The sequence below is a fragment of the Callithrix jacchus genome, chromosome 19 (genome assembly GCF_049354715.1).
Source record: "Callithrix jacchus isolate 240 chromosome 19, calJac240_pri, whole genome shotgun sequence".
NCBI classification, from domain to species: Eukaryota; Metazoa; Chordata; class Mammalia; order Primates; family Cebidae; genus Callithrix; species Callithrix jacchus.
Genome location: NC_133520.1, coordinates 52,496,896 through 52,521,474, shown reverse-complemented (window position 1 = coordinate 52,521,474; position 24,579 = coordinate 52,496,896). Strand labels below are relative to the sequence as shown.

The window sequence follows — 24,579 nt, the reverse complement described above, 5'->3', positions numbered from 1 at the left end:
ACTTCACCTGCTCCCTCTGCCTGGAATGTCTTCCACTTTTCTTCACTTGACATTCTTCTTACTCATCATTCAAGACTCAATCCAAACACCATTTCCACTGGAAATACTCCCGTTACCTCCAAAAAGGCCAAATCCTTCCCATTTTACATCCCAGGCCTACTGATACAGTGCCTAATAAATGAGAGGTGCTAACAAACTGCTCTTCGATCACTGAACTGCAGAAGTAGGCTCCTCTGGTACTGTTCAAAAGCGATGGTTGTATTTGACCTCAAGCAAGAATATGGAGATGAAAACAGGGAGGTAGCTCATTTCATGCCAGAAGTGACGAGACCAGTGTGAAGCATCTTGGAGTCTGCAGCAGGCGTTTCTGTCAGTGACAGGGGCAATATAGTTTCTTGAAGTATTTATAAGACCGAGAACTTATATATATCTATTCGAACTTAGATGGCAACAGACCTATCATGTCCTACTGCTGTACCAAATTTTCAATAAACTTTTGGCTTAAAACAACTCCATTTACTGCACACAGCTCTGGAGAGCAGAATTCAGCTTTAACAAGCAAAAATCAAGGTTCTAGAGTGGCGGCATTCCCCTGGGCAGCTCTAGAGGAAAATCTATGTCCTTGCCTTCTCTAGCTTCTAGACCTACACTCCTGCCATTTCTTGGCTCATGGCCCTTCCCCCATCTTCATAGCCAGCAGCCAAGCACCTCGTTTCAGTGGCCACATCGCCTTTCTCTTCGGTAGTCAAATTTCCGTTTCTCTCCTATAAGGACACCTGTGATGGCATCTAGGTCCCAGCCAGGTCCTGCCCAGATAATCCAGGATAGTCTCCCTATCTCAAGATCCCGAACTTAACCAAAACTGCAAAATCTCTTCTGCCATATGAGGGAGCGTACACAAGCTCCAGGGATTAGGACCTGGACAGCCCTGGAGACCATTATTTAGCCTTCCACACATACTCACTTAATCCAACTTAATTAACTTATTCCAATGTTGAACAGTGGATGTCTAACTGTGTGCCAGAAACTGATAAATACGGGGGATACAAATACTGTCTGCTCCAAAATGTTTTAGTGCTGTGGGGTAATCATACAGGAAAGAGACAAAAGTTAAACTCCTCGACTGCCCTATTTTCCCTGGAGACACAGAAGCATTGAAATTAGGCCAAATAATAACCCTACAATGGCCTGTAAGAGTTAAAATGAAAGGAAGAGTCACGCTTCTCTCCCTTTAAATGAAAAGCTAAAAACGATTAAGCTTAGTGAGGAAAGCATGTCAAAAGCTGAGACAGCCTGAAAGCTAGGCCTCTTGATTTCACAGAGAGGCTGGGCACCTCACGGTGTTGACTTTCACCAACAGCAAACCAAGTAGTGAATGCAACGGAAAAGTTCTTGAAAACAGTAAAAGTGCTGCTTCAGAGAACACATGGTGAGAAAGCAAAACAGCCTACTGCTGATACCAAGCAAGTCTGAGCGGTCTGGAGGGAAGACAAAACCAGCTACAACATTCCCTTAAGCCAGAGCTAAGCCTCATCCAGAGCAAGGCTGTATCTCTCTTCCATTCTGTGAAGGCTGAGAGAGGTGAGGAAGGTACAGAAGGAAAACTGGAAGCTAGCAGAGGTTGCTTCATGAGGCCTAAGGTAAGAAGCTATTTCCATGATTAAAGTGCAAGGTGAAGAAGCAAGTGCTGATGGAGTGAAGCTATACCAAGTTATCCAGCAAGTTATTTAGGCAAGACAACAGACGATAGTAGCTGCTAATGCTAATAAACAACAGACTTTCGATACAGATGAAACAGGCTTCTAGTAGAAGAAGATGCCATCTAGAATTTTCATAGTTAGAGAGGGGATGTCAATGCCGGGTTTCAAAGCTTCAAAAGATAGGCTGACTCTCTTGCTAGGGGCTAATGCAGCTGGTGGCTTTAAGTTGAAGCCAATGCTTATCGATCATTCGGAAAATCCAAGGGCCCTTAAGAATTGTGCTTTGCTCTGCCTGTGCTCCATCAGCAGAACGACAAAGCCTGGATGACAGCCCATCTGTTTACAGTATGGTTTACTGACTATTTTAAGCCCACTGTTGAGTCCTAGTTCTGAGACAAAAACATTCCTTTCAAAATACTACTGCTTATTAACAACACATCTCATCACCCAAGAGCTCTGATGGAAATATATAAGGAGGTTACTGTTGTTTTCATCCCTGCTAATACCACATTCATTCTGTAGCCCATGAATCAGAGTATTTCTGCCCTTTAAGCCTTATTATTTAAGAAATACATTTTGTAAGGCTATATCTCCCATAAATAGAGATTCCTCTGATGGATCTAGGCAGATAAAATTGGAAACCTGGAAGAGATTCATCACTCCAGATGCCATTAAAAACGTTTGATTCATGAGAGGATGTCAAAATATAAACTTAAAGAGATTTAGAAGGTGACTCCAACCCTCATGGATGACTTTGAGGGATTCAAGAGTTCAATGGAGGGAGTAACTGCAGATGTAGTAGAAATAGCAAGAGGACTAGAAATAGAATTTAAGCCTGCAGATCTGATTGAATTGCTCATGATCAAACTTACACAGATGAGGGGTTGCTTCTTATGGATGAGCAACTTTGATGGAATTCACTCCTGGTGAAGATGCTGTGAACATTGTTGAAATAACCGCAAAGGATTTAGAATACTGCATGACCTTGGTTGATTCAACAGTAACAGGGTTTGAGATGATTTTCAAAGATCTATTGTGGGTCAAATGCTATCGAGTAACATCCCATGCTACGGAAAAATCTTTCCTAAAAGAAAGAGTCAATCAATGTGGCAAACTTCACTGTTGTTTTAAGAAATTGTCACAGCCATCCTAAGCTTCAACACCCACCACCCTGATCAGCCAACAACCATCAATGTGGAGGCAAGATTCTTCATCAGAAAAACGGTTGACTTACTGGAGGCTCAGGTGATCGTTAGCATTTTTAGCAATGAAGTGTTTTTCAATCAAGATATGTACACTGTGCTTTTAGATATAGCACTATCATGCATAGTAGACTACAGTATAAACTTAACTTTTATATGCACTGTGAAACCAAAAACATTGTGTGATTAACTTTATTACAATAGTCATCGTATTGGGGTGGACTGGCACTGACCCCACCGTATCTCTGAGCTGTGCCTTGTTAGGCTGGTCAGGCAGGGCCCAGCCATCAGACAGGGGCATCTTCTTATTGAGCCAGTGAGTGTCTCAGGGAATGCCCTTCCAGTCTCCTGTCTAGAAATATTTAGCTCAAAAAACGCGGTGTGGCTGGGCACCTCACTGTGCTGACTTTCACTAAGTCCCCACTTTCAGTTAAGTGTCTTAGTCCTGCCCTTCGCTGGGCTTGTTGTTCTATTTTTCAGAATAAATCTTATTTTCTACCTGGGAAAGGGACAAATAGTAAACTGCCTATAAGGGAAAGAGAGAACCTGGCCTTTTATAAGCACGTAACCGGCCCCCTGTTTTCACTCCCCTAGTCTTTCTCCAAGGGTGCCTGGTTCTGTGGCATGGCCTGACTCACTTCTTGATGGCCTCTACCCTCTTCCCGTGACCACCAATGCTGGGGGACACAGGAGGCTGGCTCTCTCAATCTGCTAGGAGTGGTCTTGCTCTTCCACATGCTTTCATATACCCTGCCTTCGCTGCTTCTACCTGGTGCTTTTTTACTTTGTGGCGTTATGCCCATTTAAAAAATTCCTTCACTGTCATTTTTAGTGGTATTCTGGAAGGGGAAGAGATAACACGTTTTCAATTCACCTTACTTAACCAGCAGCCTCAAACCCATTTACTGTGCAATCTTATAATTATAAAAAGCTTAATTACTGGTTGCCTAATCTGGGCTTTGATACTTCTTATCACATGCTTAACCTTGGGTTAGTTACAGAACCTTTCTTAACCTCAGAATCCTCCGGCAGTCTCCTAAGATACCTAATACATGTAACAGCATCACTGACCTGGGAGAGGGGCACTACAGTTGACGGCATGCATGTTACTGACAAAAAAAAAAAAATGAAATCAAAACAAAATGGAGTGCACATAAAATAAACTGCATCATAGAGTATTTTGATTTTGAGCTCAAACATCCGCCACAGTTCACGAGTGAGTCTGAAGGTGATTCCAACTTTTAATCTCAAAATGCTGACCCAGAATCACCTGGAGAGATTACACTGCACTTCCAGAAGTCTTTTTAAAGAAAGAAGGGGTGTATATACTTCACTGAATAATTTACACCATCAATTATACTTTTAAAAGTTTGAGAATCCAAAATATGTATATTCCTGTTTTTATCAAAGATGGCAGGTGAATTGGTTAAAAAACAAAAACTCCCCTCATGCCTACCTTGCCAATCTGTGCCACAGACCCATCTTCCTCTCTTTGTCTCACACAGACATACACTTGCTTATTGCAAACACAGAAATGTAGTTCCTGCTGTTTACAAGCATCACACATGTAGACTTACAGCTTTTATGCCTCGTAACCATCTTCTAAGGGCTCCCTATGCTTTTGGTTTCATCAAGGAATATAGCAGGTTACCTGGATGTGTTTCCAAAGAAATCAAAATCTTCCATTCAATAATGTAAGATGATGTCTAGCTTTATAAAAGGCATCTCCACATGCCATTAGGACAAACAGAGACTGTGTCCCCTCCCATAACCTCTGGGAGGGAAAAAGTTACCCCTTTCAAATGATATCCCACATTCCCCTTTCAGGAAAGATCCGCTTTCTCCATGGCAAAAGGCCCTTCCCATCTTGGGCAGAGGACACTGAGCAAGGCTTCCCCAGGGTTGTGTGCATTCAGACCCTCACCTACCCAGAGCCTATTCTTATTCCAGGCAGATGATTTCCATAAAATTGCTTCAAGGGTGAATCAAATGAAATCCTTCCTTGGCAGAACAGAAGCTATGAAAAGACTTTTGAGAAGCTGAATGAAAATCCACATATCATGCAAATAACAACAGGGCAAGATAAAAAAAATCAGTTAACAAGATTGCAGTGCAGAAAATGGAAATGAGATTCAGTGCATTTCTGTGGTGCATTGTGGCTGTTCAGTAAAGAAATAAATAACCATTTTCGCTTAGAGAGGGAAAAAAGAATGGGAGCAGGGATGGTACACTGGACCCTAGCCCAAAAGCTGTTTCTAGATGCAGTGATATCTTAAAAGAGAGGTTTATGTGGTAACTCACTAATGAATTGACCAGTTAAGAATCACATCTCTGCAGGGCCTCCTGAGGCCAGGTATGTAAAAGACATTCACTCACAGCTCTGCCTTACAGGATTTATCAAAGCTGTTAGCATCCAGCGACGACAGAACCATTTGTAAGCATACCAAGGCCACAAGCAACTGCGCACCTGTTCCCTCTCGTCCTTTACTTTGTAAATATGCACAGCAGAAGCTAGCTTGCTATTTTTCCATAAAATGCATTTTAAAGGTTCTTTGTTCTTTCAACCACTAGTTGATCATTTAATTGCCTGCTCTCTGTCTGCTGATCTGGGTTAGTTGGCAGTTAAATGCTCTTTCAATTCCTACCTAAAAGTACCTTCCTTCACTTTTCTCTCTAAACAATTATGTCTGTATTATTTATTTATTGACTGATTTTGAGGCCGAGTCTCGTTCTGTCGCCAGGCTCCAGGCTGGAGTGCAGTGGCGTGATCTCCGCTCACTGCAACCTCCGCCTCCCAGGTTCAAGCAATTCTCATGCCTCAGCCTCCCAAGAAGCTGGGACTACAGACACGCGCCACCACACCCAGCTAATTTTTTATACTTCAGTAGAGACGGGGTTTCACTATGTTGGCCAGGATGGTCTTATCTCTTGACCTCGTGATCCACCCACCTCAGCCTCCCAAAGTGCTGGGATTACAGGCGTGAGCCACCGTGCCTGGCCCTATGTCTGTATTTTAAATCACCTTCCCTTTTTTCAAACACTCTGAGTTATTTTTTAAAAAGTGAAAAGGGGATGGTGGCTCGGGCCTATATTCCCAGCACTTTGGGAGGCAGAAGGAGGAGGACTGCTTGAGGCGAGGAGTTTGAGATCAGTCTGGGCAAAACTGCAAGGCCCAATCTCTACAAAAAACCTTGAAAAAAAAAAAAAAAAGCTGAGTCTGGTGGTGCATGTCTGTAATCCCAGCTACTTGGGAGGCTGAGGCAGGAGAATCACTTGAACTGGGAAGCAGAGTGTTCGGTAGAAAGTCCCGCCATCTTTCCCCCAGGTTTCTTGCCCCCACCCTCCCCCCAGGCTTCCTGCTGCCCTGAGAAAAGCCCGCCAAGCCTGCTCTGTTCTGCCCAGCAACAACAAGCAGCCAATCATCGCAGCAGGAAAGCCCGCCAAGCCTCGGCCTATCCTGAACCGACACGTAACCCTCTGAACCACCTCAGCAGTCTGCCCAGAGACGGACAGCCTATCCTAAGCTCCTACGACACCCCGCCAGCCCTGTGTCCACGCCCCGTCCACCCCCCTATAAAACCCTCCTACCCCAGCTGCACAGTCGCAGCCAGCCCCCATCTCCTTCCTTTCCTGGCCTGCCCGCTGGTCCCAATAAACCTGAACTCGGCTTCCAACTCTCGAGCTGTTATTTGGGGTCGGGTACCGGGCAGGGGTCTACAAGGGGGTCGCACACAGAGGTTGCAGTTTTTCAAGATCGCACCACTGCACTCCAGCCTGTGAGATGGAGTAAGACTCCATCTCAAAAAATAAAAAATAAAAAAAAAAGTAATTCAACAGGCCAGGAGCAGTGGATTACACCTGTAATTCCAGCACTTTGGGAGGCCAAGGCAGGCGGCTCACTTGAGGCTACAAGTTCAAGACCAGCCTGGCCAACATGGTGAACCCCGTCTCCACTAAAAATACAAGAATTAGTCAGGCATGGTGGTGTGTGCCGGTAATCCCGAGATTGCAGTTTGCACTCCAGCCTGGGCGACAGAGAGAGACTCCATCTCAGGGAAAAAAAAAAAAAAAAAAATAGTAACTCAACAACCTCAAGAAGCATCCAACACCTTTGTTAGTGTTTCATGAATCAAATTACTGAATTTACCATGATGGAAAAACATAGATGTTTTGTCATATAAATTTTTGATCTTTTTACCCAAATTTAACCAAGGTATTTGCTAAGCTTGAAAAATCTGAGGCATTACAATGAAGACAATAGTATTAAATATCTTTCACAAAAATAAACTCAGCTCATCCTGTCTACTTATGAGGAGGCACAACTATTCTTACAGGTAACACTGAGGCTGAGAGGTTAAGTGACTTGCTCAAAGTCACAATCTGGTGGGACAGTGACGATGCAAACCTAGGCGGTCCAGCGTTGGTGTTCTCTCATGGAAAGCAATTCAAGGGTAAAAAAATTCATGCAAAGGTTTTAATTTCAAAAATTAATTAATATAGGTAAGTGAACATAGCTTAAAGATAAGAAAACAAATGCATCCTTAAGATAAAAATGGTGTCTTGAAGAACATGATCTCAAGGAAAGCTACAGTAAGAAATGCAAGACTGAAGAAGGCAGGCCGATTATTAAAGGCCTGTTTTCATAATCTGTAATTTTTATTATTTGCTCGAAAGGAAGAAGAAACGCTAGGAAAGTACAAAGTCCTCAGCACTTCAAAGGAGAGAGGTAGAGCCCTGATAATAGGACAGCTGTCCAGCTTTTATTATTTAAATGGAACAATTAGTGAAATACATTTTGGAGTTAAACAAATACAAGGTAGTTTAAATTAAGTTTCTACATTCCTTAAGCACTAATGCTCCAAAGACCTTTGCTTCAACTTACTGTACCGGTAGCAAAATGCCAGCAAGTGCTCCCACCTACACACCACTTGAGCCGGACGATAAAGGAATATTAACAGTCTTACTCCTCTTCCCAGGGAAGTAACAGGGCATTCATTCTTCTTCCCCAGTAACTGACTGAAGACTTTTTGGGGCCGGAGGGTCAGTAGGTTTGAAATAGCATACAGCCCTTTGCAGGTTCCTACAATGCTGCAGTGTACAGGAACTGTGACTGCCCAGATACAGCACCTCTGCAAGAGAGAAAGCCCTGGTGTTTTCCATGGACAGCCACATGGAGCCCGTGCGACCATAACCCTTGGTGCTGAATCTCACGTATATCTGGGCAATTCCTCCCTGCTAAGGGCCCCTGTGGGACTCAATGGGACCTCTGTTTGGGGAGGCAATACTGGCCAGGGAGAGAGGTGAAGAACTCAGTCGATTATGTCCTTGGAGGGAGGAATGTGTGTCATAGAATCGTACTATTGTTAGATGGCACTCTGTTCACCCGTATGAATTTAATAGTGTCCAACTCCCTATTAATTTTCGTCAATGACTGTATAAAATCAGAAGGGAAAAAAAGCCACCAGGCATGAAATTCAAAGCAAATGCAGCCATGCATCACTCATGCAGTGAGGTTCATTTGATATGTAAAGGTGTAGGCCTGCCTACAACTGCCACATTAGTGACACTTAAGTGAGTGTATTTGGAATGGGGTGGTGGACCTCACCAGACACCTTTCCCCAGCCCTCTCTGCCATATGGTTCTACTTGTTTCTCTCTTCATCTTTTAACCACTAAAATAAAGTATTGCCCTTTAAAGCCTGTACCAGTGGTGTGGACAATAGTTTCTTTTCAGAGAAAAAAGTCTTACACATTTATTTAAGTAGTTCTGGGAAGCAGGGGGCATGCTATTGACAAGCACTGCTCTAAGCCCTTTATAGGAGGGATTTGTATTATCATCCCATTTTACAGATGATTGACTAGGGCACAAAGTGGTTCAAGGATTTGCCCCAAACTGAGCTGTGATGTGAACCTCGGTGTGCACTCTACCTTAAGTGATGTCATTTGCCCGCCATTCACAGACCTCTATTTACCAAGAGTTTACCTCCAACTATAATTAAAATGGATGAACACTTTTACCTGAAGGCAGAAAGATAATTCCCCAGCCAAAAAATGGCTAAGTTGGTATCAAGAGAGGTAAGAGTGTTATTACACAAATTCTAGAATAATCTATTTGTTCATTTAGCAGGATTTACATACAACATATTATTCTTCAGTTAAAATACTCAAGATAAAAATTAGCACTGGAGAAAGGGTGGGTTTGCATAGAGCTAGGTAAGAGAGCAGTTACTAGAAACAGTGAAGTTGGCTGCTTTCGAGAATTCTACAGTTGTTCAATAAAGCAACATAAACCTTTAAGTTTGTTATTTATAAGAACTACTTATAAATTCTTTCTTCTTGTCTTCAAGAAATAGATCATTTTGGTTATGTCATGAGGATTTATGACTTGCATCTGTAAAATTTTTAACTTTTTATTTTAAAATTCTTTTTGATTTATAGAAAAGCTGCAGATAGCAGAGTTTCCTTATACCCGTCTCCCAGTTTCCCAGTTGTTAACATATTATGTTATTTTGGTACATTTGTCATGATGAATGAATCAATACTGTTATATAATTAACTAATGTCCCTACTTTATTCAGATTTCCTCAGTTTTTAGCGAATCTCCTGTTTCTGTTCCAGGATTCCACCCAAGGTACCACATTTCATTTAGCTGTCATGTGTCTCCTAAGGTTCCTCTGGTTTGTGATTTTTTTTTTTCTCAGACTTTCCTTGCTGTTGATGACCTGGACAGGTCAGGGATTTTGTAGAATGTCCTTCACTTGGAATTTTTCTAATGTTTTCCCCTAGTTGGACTGGGGTTATAGGTTTGGAGAGGAAGACTGCAGAAGAGTCATTCATACCTGGGGTACAAACTATCCACAGGACTTGCAACTGTGGATGGCGACCTTGGTGACCTAGTAAGGTAGTGTTTGCCAAGCTATTCCATTGGAAAGTTATTTGTCCCTGTCTTTCCATACTATACCTTTTGGAAGTGAGTCACTACATGCAGCCCACGTCCAAGTAGGGAGGTGGAGGGACACTGACTTAAACTTTTATAATGATAAATTAATTTTTCAAGTGAAGATTTCTTTACAAAAATGAACACTCACTAATGTATTTGATAAGTTGTTTTGTAGATGTATTGCAGCTACAAGAGGGCAGGAAATAATGCTTCTTCCCGGTTACTGTGCTTCATCAAGCTGGTAAGTTTTTCTCTCAAGTAAAGTAAACACAGTCATTAACTTATCTGCCCAGATCATGGCTGGCAAGTACCTGGCATCTCCCCATGCACTCAGGGCAGATAAAGATAATTGATAATGGCTCTTAAAATGCAGATGCAGTTCTATACGTAATGGCATGGAGGGATGATCACCAAAAGCACAGTAATAATAGGAATAAGCTCTATTTACATAAATGTATTTGCATCAGAAAAGCGTTCAAGGACAATGACAAAATGTTAATGGTGACTATAGCTGATGAATTTTGGGAGACTTTATTTCTTGTTTATCTACATTTTCTTATTTTCCTATAACCATCAAATGGCATTTACATACCATTTAAAAATTCTAGATGAAAAAAATATATATTCGCCAATCTATTTATTCAGCATTATTCCCCTACATTCAGAGGAGCTCACATTCCTGTGCCAGCGAATGGCTCTAGTAAAACAATGTTCCCAAAGGCTCAGACAATGATTTAGCCACTTTTCTGTCACTCCTGAGTCACCATGGAGGCCCAGCTTCATTCTTCCATCTGGTTTTAACCTCTCTTTACCCAAATAGCACTCACTTTGCCTCCTAGAACTATTCTGGTCTGTGTGGCATAAAGTAGGGTGCAGAACCATTTTAGAACTCCTGAGTAACCCAGTAAGTGCACAATTTCTTAACAAGTTAAGGATTTCATCACCAAGCGGGAACCCTTACATGTCAACACACAGTCTGGGCTCTGCCGCACACTTCCAGCATTAGCTGTGCGGTGGCAGCCCCTCTGTTTGGTGGCAGTGTGCAGTGCCAAGCAGGTCCAGAAGGAGACAAAGCCTGCTGCGCTGCCACAGTGGAAACTAGACTTGCTGATGCTCACATGGCCGACTGTGGTCAAGTACAATCCCCATCTGAGACCCTTTGTCACGGCCTGTTTCACAAATGGAAAGCTCAGGGAAGCAGCAAATGGCACATTCACAGTGAGTCCCATCAGAGAAACAGTAGTGCAACGAACAGCACCAATGTGTTTTCATGGCCATCGCCAGTGAGAGACAGGGACATTATTGAGCATTAACTCTACTTGCTACTATCCTCACTGCTTTTTAAAAAAAGCTGTTTCGGTCAGGCGTGGTGGCTCACCCCTGTAATTCCAGCACTTTGGAAGGCTGAGGCAGGTGGATCACCTGAGGTCAGGTTAGAGACCAGCCTGGCCAACATGGCAAAACCCTGTCTCTACTAAAACTACAAAAATTAGCCGGGTGTGGTGGTACATGTCTATAATCCCAGCTACTCAGGAGGCTGAGGCAGGAGAATCGCTTGAACCTGGGAGGCAGAGGTTGCAGTGAGCCAAGATGGCACCACTGCTTTCCAGCCTGGGTGACAGAATGAGACTCTGTCTCAAAAAAAAAAAAAAAAAAAAAAGCTGTTTCACTGAAAGCTACAGATGCATTTGCCTGGGCAAGTGATGCTGTCACACAGCTTCCTGCGTCCAGTCACTCCTCTGCAGAAATCCTTTTACAGTTACTCAACAGCCTTTCAGTGGTGATGTGTCATAGAAATACACCTCAGCATCAAGGGTAGACGTTTCACATTAACTATCCAATAAAGAAGAAATCACATTATTAAAGTTCTGCACTTTAAACACTTGCCAATGACTGGGAGCTAGTTCATTCTCTTGAAAATGAAGTTTTACACGGAACCCTGAAGCATAGAACAAAATAAACGGCACTCTGAAAAGTATGAAAAGATAGATCCCTGAAAGACAGTTTCCAAAGAGAAAATCTCTGAGAGAAAAGCAAAAAAGGGAAAGAAAAAAGCTATCTTAAAAACATCATATCTGGGCCAGTCTGCATAGGTCCCCCATTTTTAAATACAGAGAAGTTCAACCAACTCATGCTGTTTGCAGACAGAAGGGTCCTGCACAGCTGTGTCCAGTGGCTGAAGCTGGGGTGGGAATCTACTTCCACACCATAGGAGGCGTCCACCTCACTGTACTTTTCACCTAAGAATCTGGGCTGCTGCCTCTGCCTGGAGTCCTTAATGGCTCAACAAGAGACCAGCAAGAGCAGGAGCAGATGCCATTGAAGCCAATTCCACTTTGAAGTCACACTGGGCCACAGGGGAAGAGCTAAATATAGGAGGCGGCACAGTACAGTTCACAGCTGCAGTGGAGAGAGAACAGAGCAGCTGGGGCTCGGCCTTCTTGCTCCTGGTGGCCAGTCCTTCCCCAGCCCCTGAGCCCATCTGCTGGCACAACAGCACCTTCCACAACACAGAATCACAGAACACTGAAGACGAAGTGACCTCAGAAACTGCTTTCCCACTCCCTCGTTTTGTGGGCTTTGCAAAGCACAGTCATGTGCCGCATAGGGATATTTCAGTCAACAATGGACCACATATATGATGGTACACCCATAAAATCATAAAGGAGCATATGTACCTGATGCATGACACTTGATATTGGCAATGCAGATGAATTAGGGAAAATGACTGATATTCAGTAATGGTGCGGGGACATTTGGTTTTCTGTATGTGTGTACATATATTCATGAATAAAAATACATATCATCTAGGTTTGTGTAAGTACCCTCTATGATGTTCACACAGTGATGAAATTGCCTAATGACACATTTCACAGACTACATCCCCATTGGTAACTGATGGGTGACTAGTCTAGAATGCTGCTTTCTGGCTAGTTTACAAATCCACAGCAAAGCTCAGAACCAGAGGGTGTGCCTAACAGCACCAACATGCCAAACGATAAGCATACATCCACTCACAATTCACTGACAGGGTGTCTACACTCAGATTCTTCTTTGGAGCTTATTTATTTCAAATCCAAACCTAAGGAGTATGATGTCATTTGCAATGCTCTTGAAAACACTAAGTAGCACCTCAGAAAAGTTGGAGGAAATAAATCACTTGCAGAGAAGTCTTTAAAACCACCAAGAAGTGACAGGTGAGAATTCAAGAGAAAGACTACAAGTAGCAGTCAAGAAAACTAACAGAATCCAGCAACCTGAAGTCATCTCGAGGAACAGACACTGGGGACATTAATGAATCAAATGGTGGTGACCTGGGTGCAGAAAAACAATAGTTTTCATTCCACATACACTTAGAATGTGTAATAGCATATGAATGAATGAAATACTAGCACTAAGTCTTGGCATAAATAGTAACATATATATAATTTTATGTTCTCATATTTCAAAGTCTGAATCAAAACTATTTACAAAATTCAGTCAGCCAGAATGACTAATTATCTGCAGATTTCAGGGCTGAATAAGTCTAAGAGACTTTATTTTATTGCAAGACTTGGCAGCCATGGCTTCATCAATAAAAATAACCCCAGTTAGTAAGCCTATCTCTCCATCTCCCTTTTCAAAAATAACTAACTTCCACCTAGAGATCATCTTTCAGCGGTATTCTATAATGTGATGCCTCTGCATGAATGTCATGAGTTATTTTCACAGCAGAGACAAAAAGCAGGTCTGAGACTCTTTGATTCCACTGGCTGGAAGGAAATAACTCATGGTGTTAACACTGATGCACACCTGAAGCCAAGACTGAAATTCAGGGTGGAGGAGAGGAAAGGAGACACAACAGGGGACCAAGATCTGTTGACAAAATACAGTCCTTTTATGTCATCAGTATGAGGACAGAGACAATTCCCACTAAGTGACCAGGTGCAGTGTAAATGTCTGTTTATTTAGCTTTATTGCATCAGAATCGGTTCTCTGATTTACATGTTATCATAATGTGATTATAAAAGACATGCTAAGACTGGACTGATGCAAAAACAGGAGGGGTGGAATTAGTAATGGTCACAATTTACCTGGCAGACAAATTCTTTTAAGCCTATACTCCATAAGAAAAAGTAATAGAGAACGATCCAAGATGGCTGATCGCTAACATCCCAGGACTGCAGCTCTCAGGGAAGGCGCAGAGAACTAGAGGTCGCCACACTTTCAGACAAATTCTGGTCGCTCACGGAGCAGAAGATCCCCCAGTGGAGGAAACACACGGGTGGCCAGCGCGAGTCTCGTGGCAGGCGCAGCGGTTCCGCTGGCACCTCGGCAGGGCAGCTCTCGGAGCAGAGTAAACAGGTTCGGAGGACCCACACGGGCCCCCAGCAGGACACCAGAGCCCGGGCGCAGCAGCTGTGACGGCACCTAGGTGCAGCAGCGCTCGGCGCAGAGTAAACGGGACCGGTTCCCCTTCTGACCAAGGTTTGGAGCCCCGGGAAGGCAGAGTCGCCTACTACGGACACAAGAAGGAAGCCAGACAGGAGAATCCTGGGCAGAAAAGCACCATCAGTTTTAACGCCGCTGCTCTGGCCCTGGGAACTAACAACCTGGACGCCCACTCAAGAGACCTAATCTGAAAGTTGGTAATTTCAAAGACGACAGGAGGATAAATTTACAATGACGGGAAGAAACCAGCGTAAAAAAGCTGAGAATGCTCAAAGTCAGAACACCTCTCCCTCTAAAGATGATCGCAGTTCCACATCGACAATGGAACAAGGCTTGATGGAGAACGAGCGCCTCCTGATGACAGAATCACTCTTCAAGGAATGGATAATAACAAACTTCGGTGAGTTAAAAGAACATGCTGTAGCCCAACGTGAAGAAACTAGGAACTTTGAAAAAAGGTTTGATGAAATCCTATTGAGAATAGACTACTTAGAGAGGAGTATGAGTGAATTAATGGAACTGAAGAATACAATACAGGAACTCCGAGAAGTACGCACAGGTTTAAACACTCGAATTGTTCAAGCAGAAGAAGGGATATCAGAGGTCAAAGTCCAACTTAATTAAATAAAACGTGAAGAAAAGATTAGAGAAAAAAGGATAGAAAGGAATGAGCAAAGTCTCCAAGAAATGTGGGACTATGTGAAAAGACCAAATTTACGTTTGATAGGTGTACCTGAATGCGACGGAGAGAATGAATCCAAGCTGGAAAATACCCTTCAGGATATTATTCAGGAAAAGTTTCCTAAACTAGTAAAGCAGGTCAACATTCAACCCCAGGTAATACAGAGAACACCACAAAGATATTCCTCAAGAAGAGCAACCCCAAGGCACATAATCGTTAGATTCACCAGGGTTGAAACGAAGGAGAGGATACTAAGGGCAGCCAGAGAGAAAGGTCAGGTTACCCACAAAGGCAAGCCTATCAGACTTACAGCAGATCTCTCGGCAGAAACTCTACAAGCCAGAAGAGAGTGGGGGCCAATATTCAACATCCTCAAAGAACAGAACCTTCAGCCCAGAATTTCATATCCAGCCAAACTAAGCTTCACAACTGAAGGAAAAATAAAATCTTTTATGAACAAGCAAGAACTCAGAGATTTTATTACCACCAGGCCTGCTTTACAAGAGCTTCTGAAAGAAGCATTACACACAGAAAGAAACAACCAGTATTAGCCTTTCTAAAAATACACCAGAAAGTAAAGAGCACCAACATAAAGAAGAATTTACACCAACGAATGGATAAAACAGCCGGTCAACATCAAATGGCAGTAACCCTAAATTTAAATCGACTAAATCCCCCAATCAAAAGACACAGCCAAAACCCAATGGCATGTTACATCCAGACCTGTTTCACATGCAAGGATACCCAAAGACTCAAAACAAAGGGATGGAGAAAGATGTACCAACCAAATGGAGAGCAAAAATAAATAATAAATAAATAAAAAGCAGGAGTTGCAATTCTCGTATCGGATAAAATAGATTTTAAAGCAACAAAGATATAGTGGTAAAAGGATCAATGCAACAATAAGAGCTAACGATCCTAACACCCAGATACGAGACTTAGATTCAATGAGACAGAAAATTAATAAGGATATCAAGGACTCGAACTCAGATCCGGAACAAGTAAACTTAATAAATATTTATAGAGCTCCCCACTTCAAATACACAAAATATACATTCTTGTCAATACCACATCACACCTACCCATAAGTTTAAATGAAACATTGATTGGCCATTATTAATACCCAATTTTCTTCAAAATAAAGCAATATTTCCATTTACTCTCCCTCTTTCTCTTCCTCTCCTTTACTTATTTTTTTTTCTTTCTTTCCTTCTCTGAAAAAAAAAAAAGAAATCAACTTGTAAACCTCTAGATCCAGGTCGGCAATGTCTCTCTCATTGCTTGATTTCCTTCCTTCCCTTCCCTTCCTCCCTTCCTTCCTTCCTTCATCCCTTCCTTCCTTCCTACTGTCCTTCTTCCCTCCCTTCCTGCCTTCCCCCCCCCCAAAAAAAAAGAAAAAGTCATAAAAAGGCTTCACAGTGGATTAACATTATAAGGAACTTAAGTGGACAGAGTGACCTCTTAAGGTCTGAGTTACCCACCCTCCCCAATCCACTCCAATAAAACAACTACAGTAAAAAATTACACAATTATTCTCAAGACAGAAATCAATATTGATTAAACTAAAACCTAAAACTATAAAAATCCTAGAAGAAAACTTAGGCAATACCATTCTGGACACAGGCATGGGCAAAGACTTCATGACTAAAACACCAAAACCAATGGCAACAAAAGCCAAAACTGACAAGTGGGATCTAATTAAACTAAAGAGCTTCTGCTTAGCCAAAGAAACTATCATCAGAGTGAAGAGGCAACCTACAGAATGGGAGAAAATTTTTGTAATCTATCCATCTGACAAAGGTCTGCTATCCAGAATCTACAAGGAACTGAAAGAAATTTATAAGAAAAAAATAACACCATCAAAAAGTGGGCAAAGGATATAAACAGACAATTCTCATAAGAAGACATTTATGTGGCCAACAAACATGAACAAAAGCTCATCATCACTGGTCATTAGAGAAATGCAAATCAAAAACCACAACGGGATACCATCTCATGCCAGTTAGAATGGCAATCATTAAAAAGTCTGGAAACAACAGATGCTGGAGAGGATGTGGAGAAATAGGAACACTTTTACACTGTTGGTGGGAGTGTAAATTAGTTCAACCATTGTGGAAGACAGTGTGGCGATTCCTCAAGGATCTAGAACCAGAAATAACATTTGACCCAATAATCACATTACTGGGTATATACTCAAAGGGTTATAAATCATTCTACTATAAAGACACATGTACACATATGCTTATTACAGCACTACTTACAATAGCAAAGACTTGGAATCAACCCAAATGCCCATCAACGATAGACTGCATAAAGAAACTGTGGTACATGTACACCATGAAATACTATACGGCCATAAAAAAGAATGAGTTCATGTCCTCATGCATGAAGCTGGAAACCATCATCCTCAGCAAACTAATACAGGAATAGAAAATCAAACACTGCATGTTCTCACTCATAAGTGGGAGTTGAACAATGAGAACTCATGGACACTGGGAGTGGAACATCACACACCAGGGCCTGCTGGGGGTGGGGGAGGGGAGGTGGGGGAAAGGGGAGGGAAAGCATCAAATACCTAATGCATTCAGGGTTTAAAACCTAGATGATGGGTTGATAGGTGCAGGAAACCACCACGGCACCTGTATATATATATATATGTATATGTATATATCTGTAACAAACCTGTACGTTCAGCACATATCTCCCAGAACTTGAAGCAAAAATAATAATAATAAGTGCAGTCAGCTCCTGGTTATCCGCACTCGAGGCAGAACAGTTTATACACTGAGAAACAGGAGGAGGAGAGTGGTGGGGCCTACCCTCTGTCTCCTCTGGTGCTCCATGAGGTTATCTGACCCCTGGGAGCAGAAAGAGGGCTGGCAGGTGAAACTAAGACAGAAAAATAGGGCTCTGAAAAGTAAGCTGCACTATAATGAAGGGCTGAAGGATACCAGCTGCACCCAATAAGAAGGTGGCGACAGATGCCCGAGTATTTCCTCGGCAGGTGTTACTGACACATGTAGAACCTGTTTCTCTGTAGGTCTCTAAGTCAGAGCCAATTCTCCTGGCCCTGGGATAATTAGGGATACTTACTTAAAGGCTGAGGATTCAACTACATAACCTCTGAAGAACACATCCTTCAAGCCTGAAGACATACGGAAAGCAAAAACCATTTATTTGACATAGGATTAAATAATTTACCATTCGTGTCTTAATATTCAAGCCCATCGATAGAACTACACGAAAACAAAATTTGTTGTGGTAATTCATGCATTCTTTCAACAAAGATGTAACATGTCCAACACACACAGCAATGCAGGCGAAGCAAGGTACAGAAACGCTAGAGAGGTGAGGGAAACACAGAATTCTCCACTGTAAGCAGTGTAAGAGGTTATTCAGAGGAATAGGAGTAGGACATAATTAATCAGGGAAGACTTCTCACAAGGGGTAAAATCTAAATCAATCTGAATTTTTGATGCTCACAAATTGGCAGACAGAGAAAGACAGAAAGAGAAACCAAAAGTGCATTTACACATTGAGGACAACCAATCAACAAAGGCGTGGAATTTCACTTTTCCAAAGAAAAAATTAGCCTGGAAGCTATGGAGGGACCATGATGGAGAACAAGGTCCAGCCCAGTGGACTATAGCCTTGGACACCTGAGGAAGGCGCTCCAACACAAAGCAAAACATTGTGACTGGTCCTAAAAAAATTACTCCCAAGACACACAAAAAACATCCAGGGCTCTTCCTTACCTTTCCCATAGAAGAATTTTCGGTAATAGTAGGCCCCAAGGTCAATGTGTTCTATGATGTAGCGCTTTACTTTCTCCCTGTGAATGGGCTGGTTTTCTCTGGGCACTTCCAAGACTGAGACACCTGCATTTGTGCAGTGAGAACTGAGAGACGATTCAAAAGAGCAGCTTTCCCCAGAACTGAAAGAGGACGAGTTGGCCCGAGAGAGTGCAATCCGCCTGTCACCTTCCCCTCCAGTCTCATTTCTAAAGTAAGGACAACTAAGGACAAGGTCGTTACTTTTCCCGTCACCCTCATCGGCATCCAGGTTCTCTTTGGAGTTGAGGTCCTCCTTGCTCCCTAAAGGGGACTCACAGTTGCCTGTCTGGCCTGTGGGCATCTGAGTCTGGGATGCTGCAGAAGCCCCAGTGGTTATGTTTTTCCTTTTCCCCACATTAGCCCTCGTAGCCATGGCTTCGTTGATATTAAACAAAATGCTCTGGACATCATAATGTGCAAAACATCGCTGACAATTCCAAGGGCGAACGCCCCTCTCAAGTCGGCTCTCCTCCAGGTCAGATGTGAACTTGAAAGTTTCATGCTCACTTTTAACAGTTCGAAGCTTTCGAAAGAGGGATGTTTCCACCGACTCTGATTTCAACCTCCGTTTGAAAGGCTTGTCCCTGTCTCTCCCCATCAGGAGGGCACTGTCCATGTAGTCTAATCCTGAGATGCGGACAAATTCTCCCCTAGAAATCTGTGCTGCTGCATGAAGGCTGGGAGAGATTGCAGGGTCACAGGGGAAAAATTCAGGGAACCCGAAAGGGACCATTGCTTTGTGGTCATAATTTTCTACTCGGTACCCTCTGAGCATAGCAAAAAAGTTTTCACCAGATAAGCCTTGCCTATCGATGGACGAAGTACTTCCATACTCCCGGTGCAGGGCGGCCCCGGTGTTGGGGTTGACTGCATTTTGGTCTAAGACATCTTCGGCATCAATGTCACTGATAGTAACATCACTGTTGCTCCTCTGTCTTATGGGGTGAAGCCCTCTCTGAGGGGAGTGGACAAAGATGTCTCCAATGGTGTACTTGGCCTCCACGAAGTCCAGATCGAGCTGCTCCTCTTGCTGACCTTCGCTCTGGTCACTCTGCCCATTCTGCATGACGGAGGTGACGCTTTCGTAACTGGTCTGAGACCGGCTTTCCCACAGTGCCTTGCAGGTTAGCTCCTTGGAACAGTCCTTCTTAGGAGGCCATTCGGACACCCTTGCTCTCACACCCATCTTGGGCACAGCTGGGGTACCATTAGCCGGACCACCACCACCAGTCTCACTGGAATTCGGGGCATTTAAAGAAGTAGTGGGCCCCATGTTGCCATTAATGGCTTTAAATTTCCGAGCAAAATAATCATCTGACTGCATGATTCTAGGGGGATCCTTGAACTTTGAAGAGGCTCTGCCGAGCTTGTGCTTCTCTTCTTGTGACTGCCTTGGGTCACTCATGTCTACTGAAGAAGAGCCTCCAAGTCTCACCAGGAAGACTGATGTAAATCTAATTACATTGCTATTGACCACGGCATAATACTTGCAGATATAAAGCCTTGTCTGTAGTTTTTTCTTTTTTTAACCCAAAGCAAACAACATCCTCAGAATACAGTTCCTCCAAAGCCAACTTGCTTGTCTGTCGTCATAATAATGTTGTACATCTCTGTTCTTTCCCAAAGCATTCCTTAAGACATCCGGTCATGAGTATTTCTTTCACCTGAATTAAAAGATAGGAAGTAGCCATTAGCAATTAATATACTTCAAGTTGAGTACATTCTACGATAGATTCTGTATCTGTCTTTCTCTCCTGCTTCTGCCCAAGGAGTTTCACGATCCATAGCACTGTTTCTACCCTCCCTGGAGCAGCATCTTCCTTCTCTACATGGCTAGAAAGAATTCACACCACACCATCAGGCCTTAATTTATCTGAGAAACTTTCCTAGGATGTCTCCCACCCTAATCACATCTAAGCAAAGAATGTTGTGATCCCACAGCACTCCATCTACATCCAACAGAGTGATTTTCCTTATCTCTAATTGCTGTTTACCAACTCACTGACTTCAGGTTCTTTTAAGCCAAGAACCATGTCTTTCAGCTGTGTACCAGCATTAACTATTAACATAGCCTGGCTTAAACCAGGAATTCATGAAGTATTTCAATGAATGAGCTGGCTGTAAGAGTAGCACAAGTCATGTACATAACGAGTTTCAGTATTATTATTTTACTTTCTTTCAAAGCAGTTAAACTCAAAATGTCCCATAACAAAAGGGTCAATACCAGACATTGACAACAGAGTTTTCATAATGATCACTTGTAGTCAAGAACTCACACAGCTCCCCCTTTAAGTGGGAAGAGGTCTTCAAGGATCTGGTTGGTATCCGATACATCAAATAAATTTCAGTGGGAGATACTGGGTAAGAAGTTGTTTTTTTTGTACCTCAGTTGTCAGTTTTTCAGTCTCCAGGAATGGATTTGATAGTAGCCTAAACTGTATAGGAAATAACTATAATTCAGTAATCCTTGATCCTTCTAAACATAATAATTCTAAGAGAATTAGGTAAGATGTAGTCATTTATTCTATCTTTCTGAAAACCATAAGATAGTACACGTGTGTTCTGTGCATGTCAGTATCTGACTACTCATTTTCCCTTTGTTTGCCATATCCTAAAATATCATTTTATTTCCTCCATAATGGAACAGCTCTGAGAGTAGATGACACATTGCCATCTTGGAACTAAGTTATTTTTTATGGTAGGGGAAAGCAACTGCCACCGTAAGAAAATATCTGCTACTCCAAGACACCCCCACACGCTCATCTCAAAGCCATTAAGAGTCCACTGGAAAGAGTTTTTGTGCTGTTAAATTAGTTGGGATTTTAATACTTTCAAACTGAATTAGTTATTAATATTTCTTATGCTTTGGTAAAGGGTGAAGAAACTGGCTATGTTTTACCTTTATTACCATCACTATGTTCAGAAGAGGTAAAGTGGTTCATTGATTCTTCTGCCAATGAGTAAGATAATCTGTCATGAGTTTGGAAAATAATATCTGAAAATGTTTGTGTCTAAATAAAGAAAGAATAAGTTCAAAGAAAAACATCTGTAATTAAAGAGAAGAGTTATTAGATCAAGTATCTACGAACATATGGGTAAACTGCAGTGTTTCTATTTCCAGGGGACTTTATTTTACAGGTCACTTGTGGCATAATGAACTAGAAAGTTGTACTCCTGTAAATAATCAGTCCTTAACTAGAAATGACATTAAAAAATGCATCTATGATATGCAAAGAACCACTTTAATCATCGCTTTGAAACTCCTTTATCCTCTTACTTACAAAATGAATGTCATCCAAATAATTAGGACAAATCCTACCTTCCTTTCTTTTCTGTGTCATGGCATATACTGAAGTACCAACATCTGTTCAGCACAAGGGAAGGAAATGCTCAGACTAAAGACATAGTTAATCGACTGACCACCTTGGGCTCAACCCACCACCCAGAGAGATGAGCACACCAGCATCTCCCCACACTCGTAACCTACTGACCACACTCCACAGGGAGGCTCTGAGTTTAAGGCACCAACTAATAGATGTGCAAAATAAACTACAGAAACTATTAAATATTAAAACTGGGATTAGCAAGGATAAGACGATAATTAGTCCTGGAAAACCTGACCAGCTATTACAATTTACTCGGCTCAGATTCGTATGGGAAAATCTATCTTCTAAGCTTTTGGATTCCTCTAACATTTGTAGCTTTCTCAATGTTTAACAGATGACATTAAAGATACAAAATGTTTATTACACCTATCTTGTGAAAAAATGGAAGACACCAATATATAGTCAAAAATAAAGATTAGCTGGGTGTGGTGGCTCACAGCTATAATGCCAGCACTTTCAGAAGCTGAGGCAGGAGGATCACTTAATCCCAAGAATTTGAGATGAGCATGGGCACCACGGCAAGAGCCCATCTCTACAAAAACTTATTTTTTTAATTAGCCAGGTGTAGTGGTACACAAATGTAATCTCAGCTGCTTGGGAGGCTGCGGCAGGAGGATTCCTTGAGCCGAGAAATTAGAGGTAGCAGTGAGCTATGGTCGTACCACTGCACCCCAGTGTGGGCAACAAAGTGAGATCCTGCCTCAAATAAATATTTTGAAATATAAATAACATATGAAATTAAAAATAGACGAATTTATGCTGATTATTATCATTAGGTTCACTATAAAGGACAAAAACTGTAGCAAACTGAGAGCACATGAAATTTTTTCCTAAAGGTATCTGAGAATATTCCTTCTGTTGTGAATTTTGAATATTTGTTGTTTGTGCTAAGAACACTGGCTTTAGTGGACAGCTACTGATTTTTCTATCTAGAATCCATTCTTTCTTCTGGTAATGGCATTTTGAATTGCTTTGGAGAATCATTTAATTTGTATGAAGCTAACTCCACATCTATCATGTGGCCAGTTAAGAATACCTCATCCCCTGGCCACAATTATTGGCCCCGACATGCAGCCCAGATCCCATCCCCTTGCAACTCCTCCCCTGAGATTTTCCTCTACTGCAGCTTGTGGAAACTCTGTGTTGTTTAATCTCTCTCCCTCCTCCCTTGTTTTCTATGCCCTGCCCCAGTCATACCAAGTGTCTTTCAAGTCTTCAAACAGCCCACTCTTCAGGCTTGTGTCCCAGCTGCTACCTCTAAATGGAGCATCCACTGCCTGTACTGAGCTGACAAGCATTCATGATCATCTCTCTCCCCCCAACTGAGCAACCCTAACACACATTCCCATGGTGTCCTCTACTTCCCAAACAGCCATGTTCCATGCCACCTAATGACCTCCTGCTTCTCTCTGTGTGTCTCTCCCCAGGAGAAAGCTCTGTGAACCCAGCCTACATTTGTTTTCTTCTCCATTTCATCTGTGGTGCCTGAGCTGTTTCTAGTATGTGGTAGATGTTTAATAAATATTATTAAATTTAAAATTACTATACAAACGCTATGCAGTAAGCCCATATATTATATAATATCTAAATGGAAAATTCCAGTAGTCACAGGAATATATTATATATTATAATCACAAAAGATTCATATGATATAACTTTGTTAAAAAACCACTCATTATAAAGTCAGATACCTATGAATGGTTGCTAACACTTTGCAGGACACTGCTCCATGTCATTTTCCCAAATCCTTGTAACAGGTAAACAGAAAATTCAGCAACTATTCCACTCTGAAAAGAGAGCTTCCCACCCCCACTTTTGTACCAGCAAAATGAGGTGATTACAGACACGTCTTCTAATTGTATACAAAGAAAAGAACGCCATACTTCATCTTCTAAGCATCTCTGCAGCTTCCTCTAGTAGATCCCAAGGCCCATTTCCAAACATGATAGGTAATGAGGAGGCCTAAACGGCCAATCCTGCCACCAGAATCTGTCCCCTTGTGAGCGAGGCTAAGCAGCTGATTGTCTGCAGAGCTCAGTTTTCTCTGTAGGTGGCATGCCGCCAGCTTCCTGGGGCTCTGGATGCACGCCCATAAATGGTACCACTCCAAAACTGGATGGCACAAGGAAACTGTGCAATCGAAAGACCTGGTCAAAAGGGCACTTCAGCTTCATGTCCAAGTTAGAGATGAAGCTATATGAAGCGAGGAGCCCACACACGCCTTCTTTATCATGAGCAGCTGAGTGTTACGCCTGTCTTTCCCCTCTCTGTGATTTTACATTATCTTGTCATTCTAACAGATTGGAAAAAAAACAGTTATAGTTTTAGACTGGCAAATGCAGAGTCCTCAAAAAAGGCCATGGTATTTTCCTTAGAAAGCAAAAGTGCTATAATGAAATATTAAGA

The 24,579-nt window shown here is 42.2% G+C and overlaps 1 protein-coding gene across 13 annotated transcripts in view; it reads right to left on the bottom strand.

Moving 5' to 3' along the window:
- SIPA1L2 (signal induced proliferation associated 1 like 2) overlaps positions 1–24,579 on the bottom strand; it is a 233,577-nt gene that overhangs the window by 97,052 nt on the left and 111,946 nt on the right. For 11 of the 13 annotated variants that reach the window (XM_035281006.3, XM_078357316.1, XM_054248189.2 and 8 more), the window contains exon 2: positions 18,710–20,451. The exons of the other annotated variants lie outside the window; for them this stretch is intronic. In XM_035281006.3, coding sequence (XP_035136897.1) covers positions 18,710–20,192 — 1,483 coding nt within the window. In that variant the 5' untranslated portion in view covers positions 20,193–20,451. The remainder of the gene's footprint in view (positions 1–18,709; positions 20,452–24,579) is intronic. 13 annotated transcript variants of the gene reach the window in all.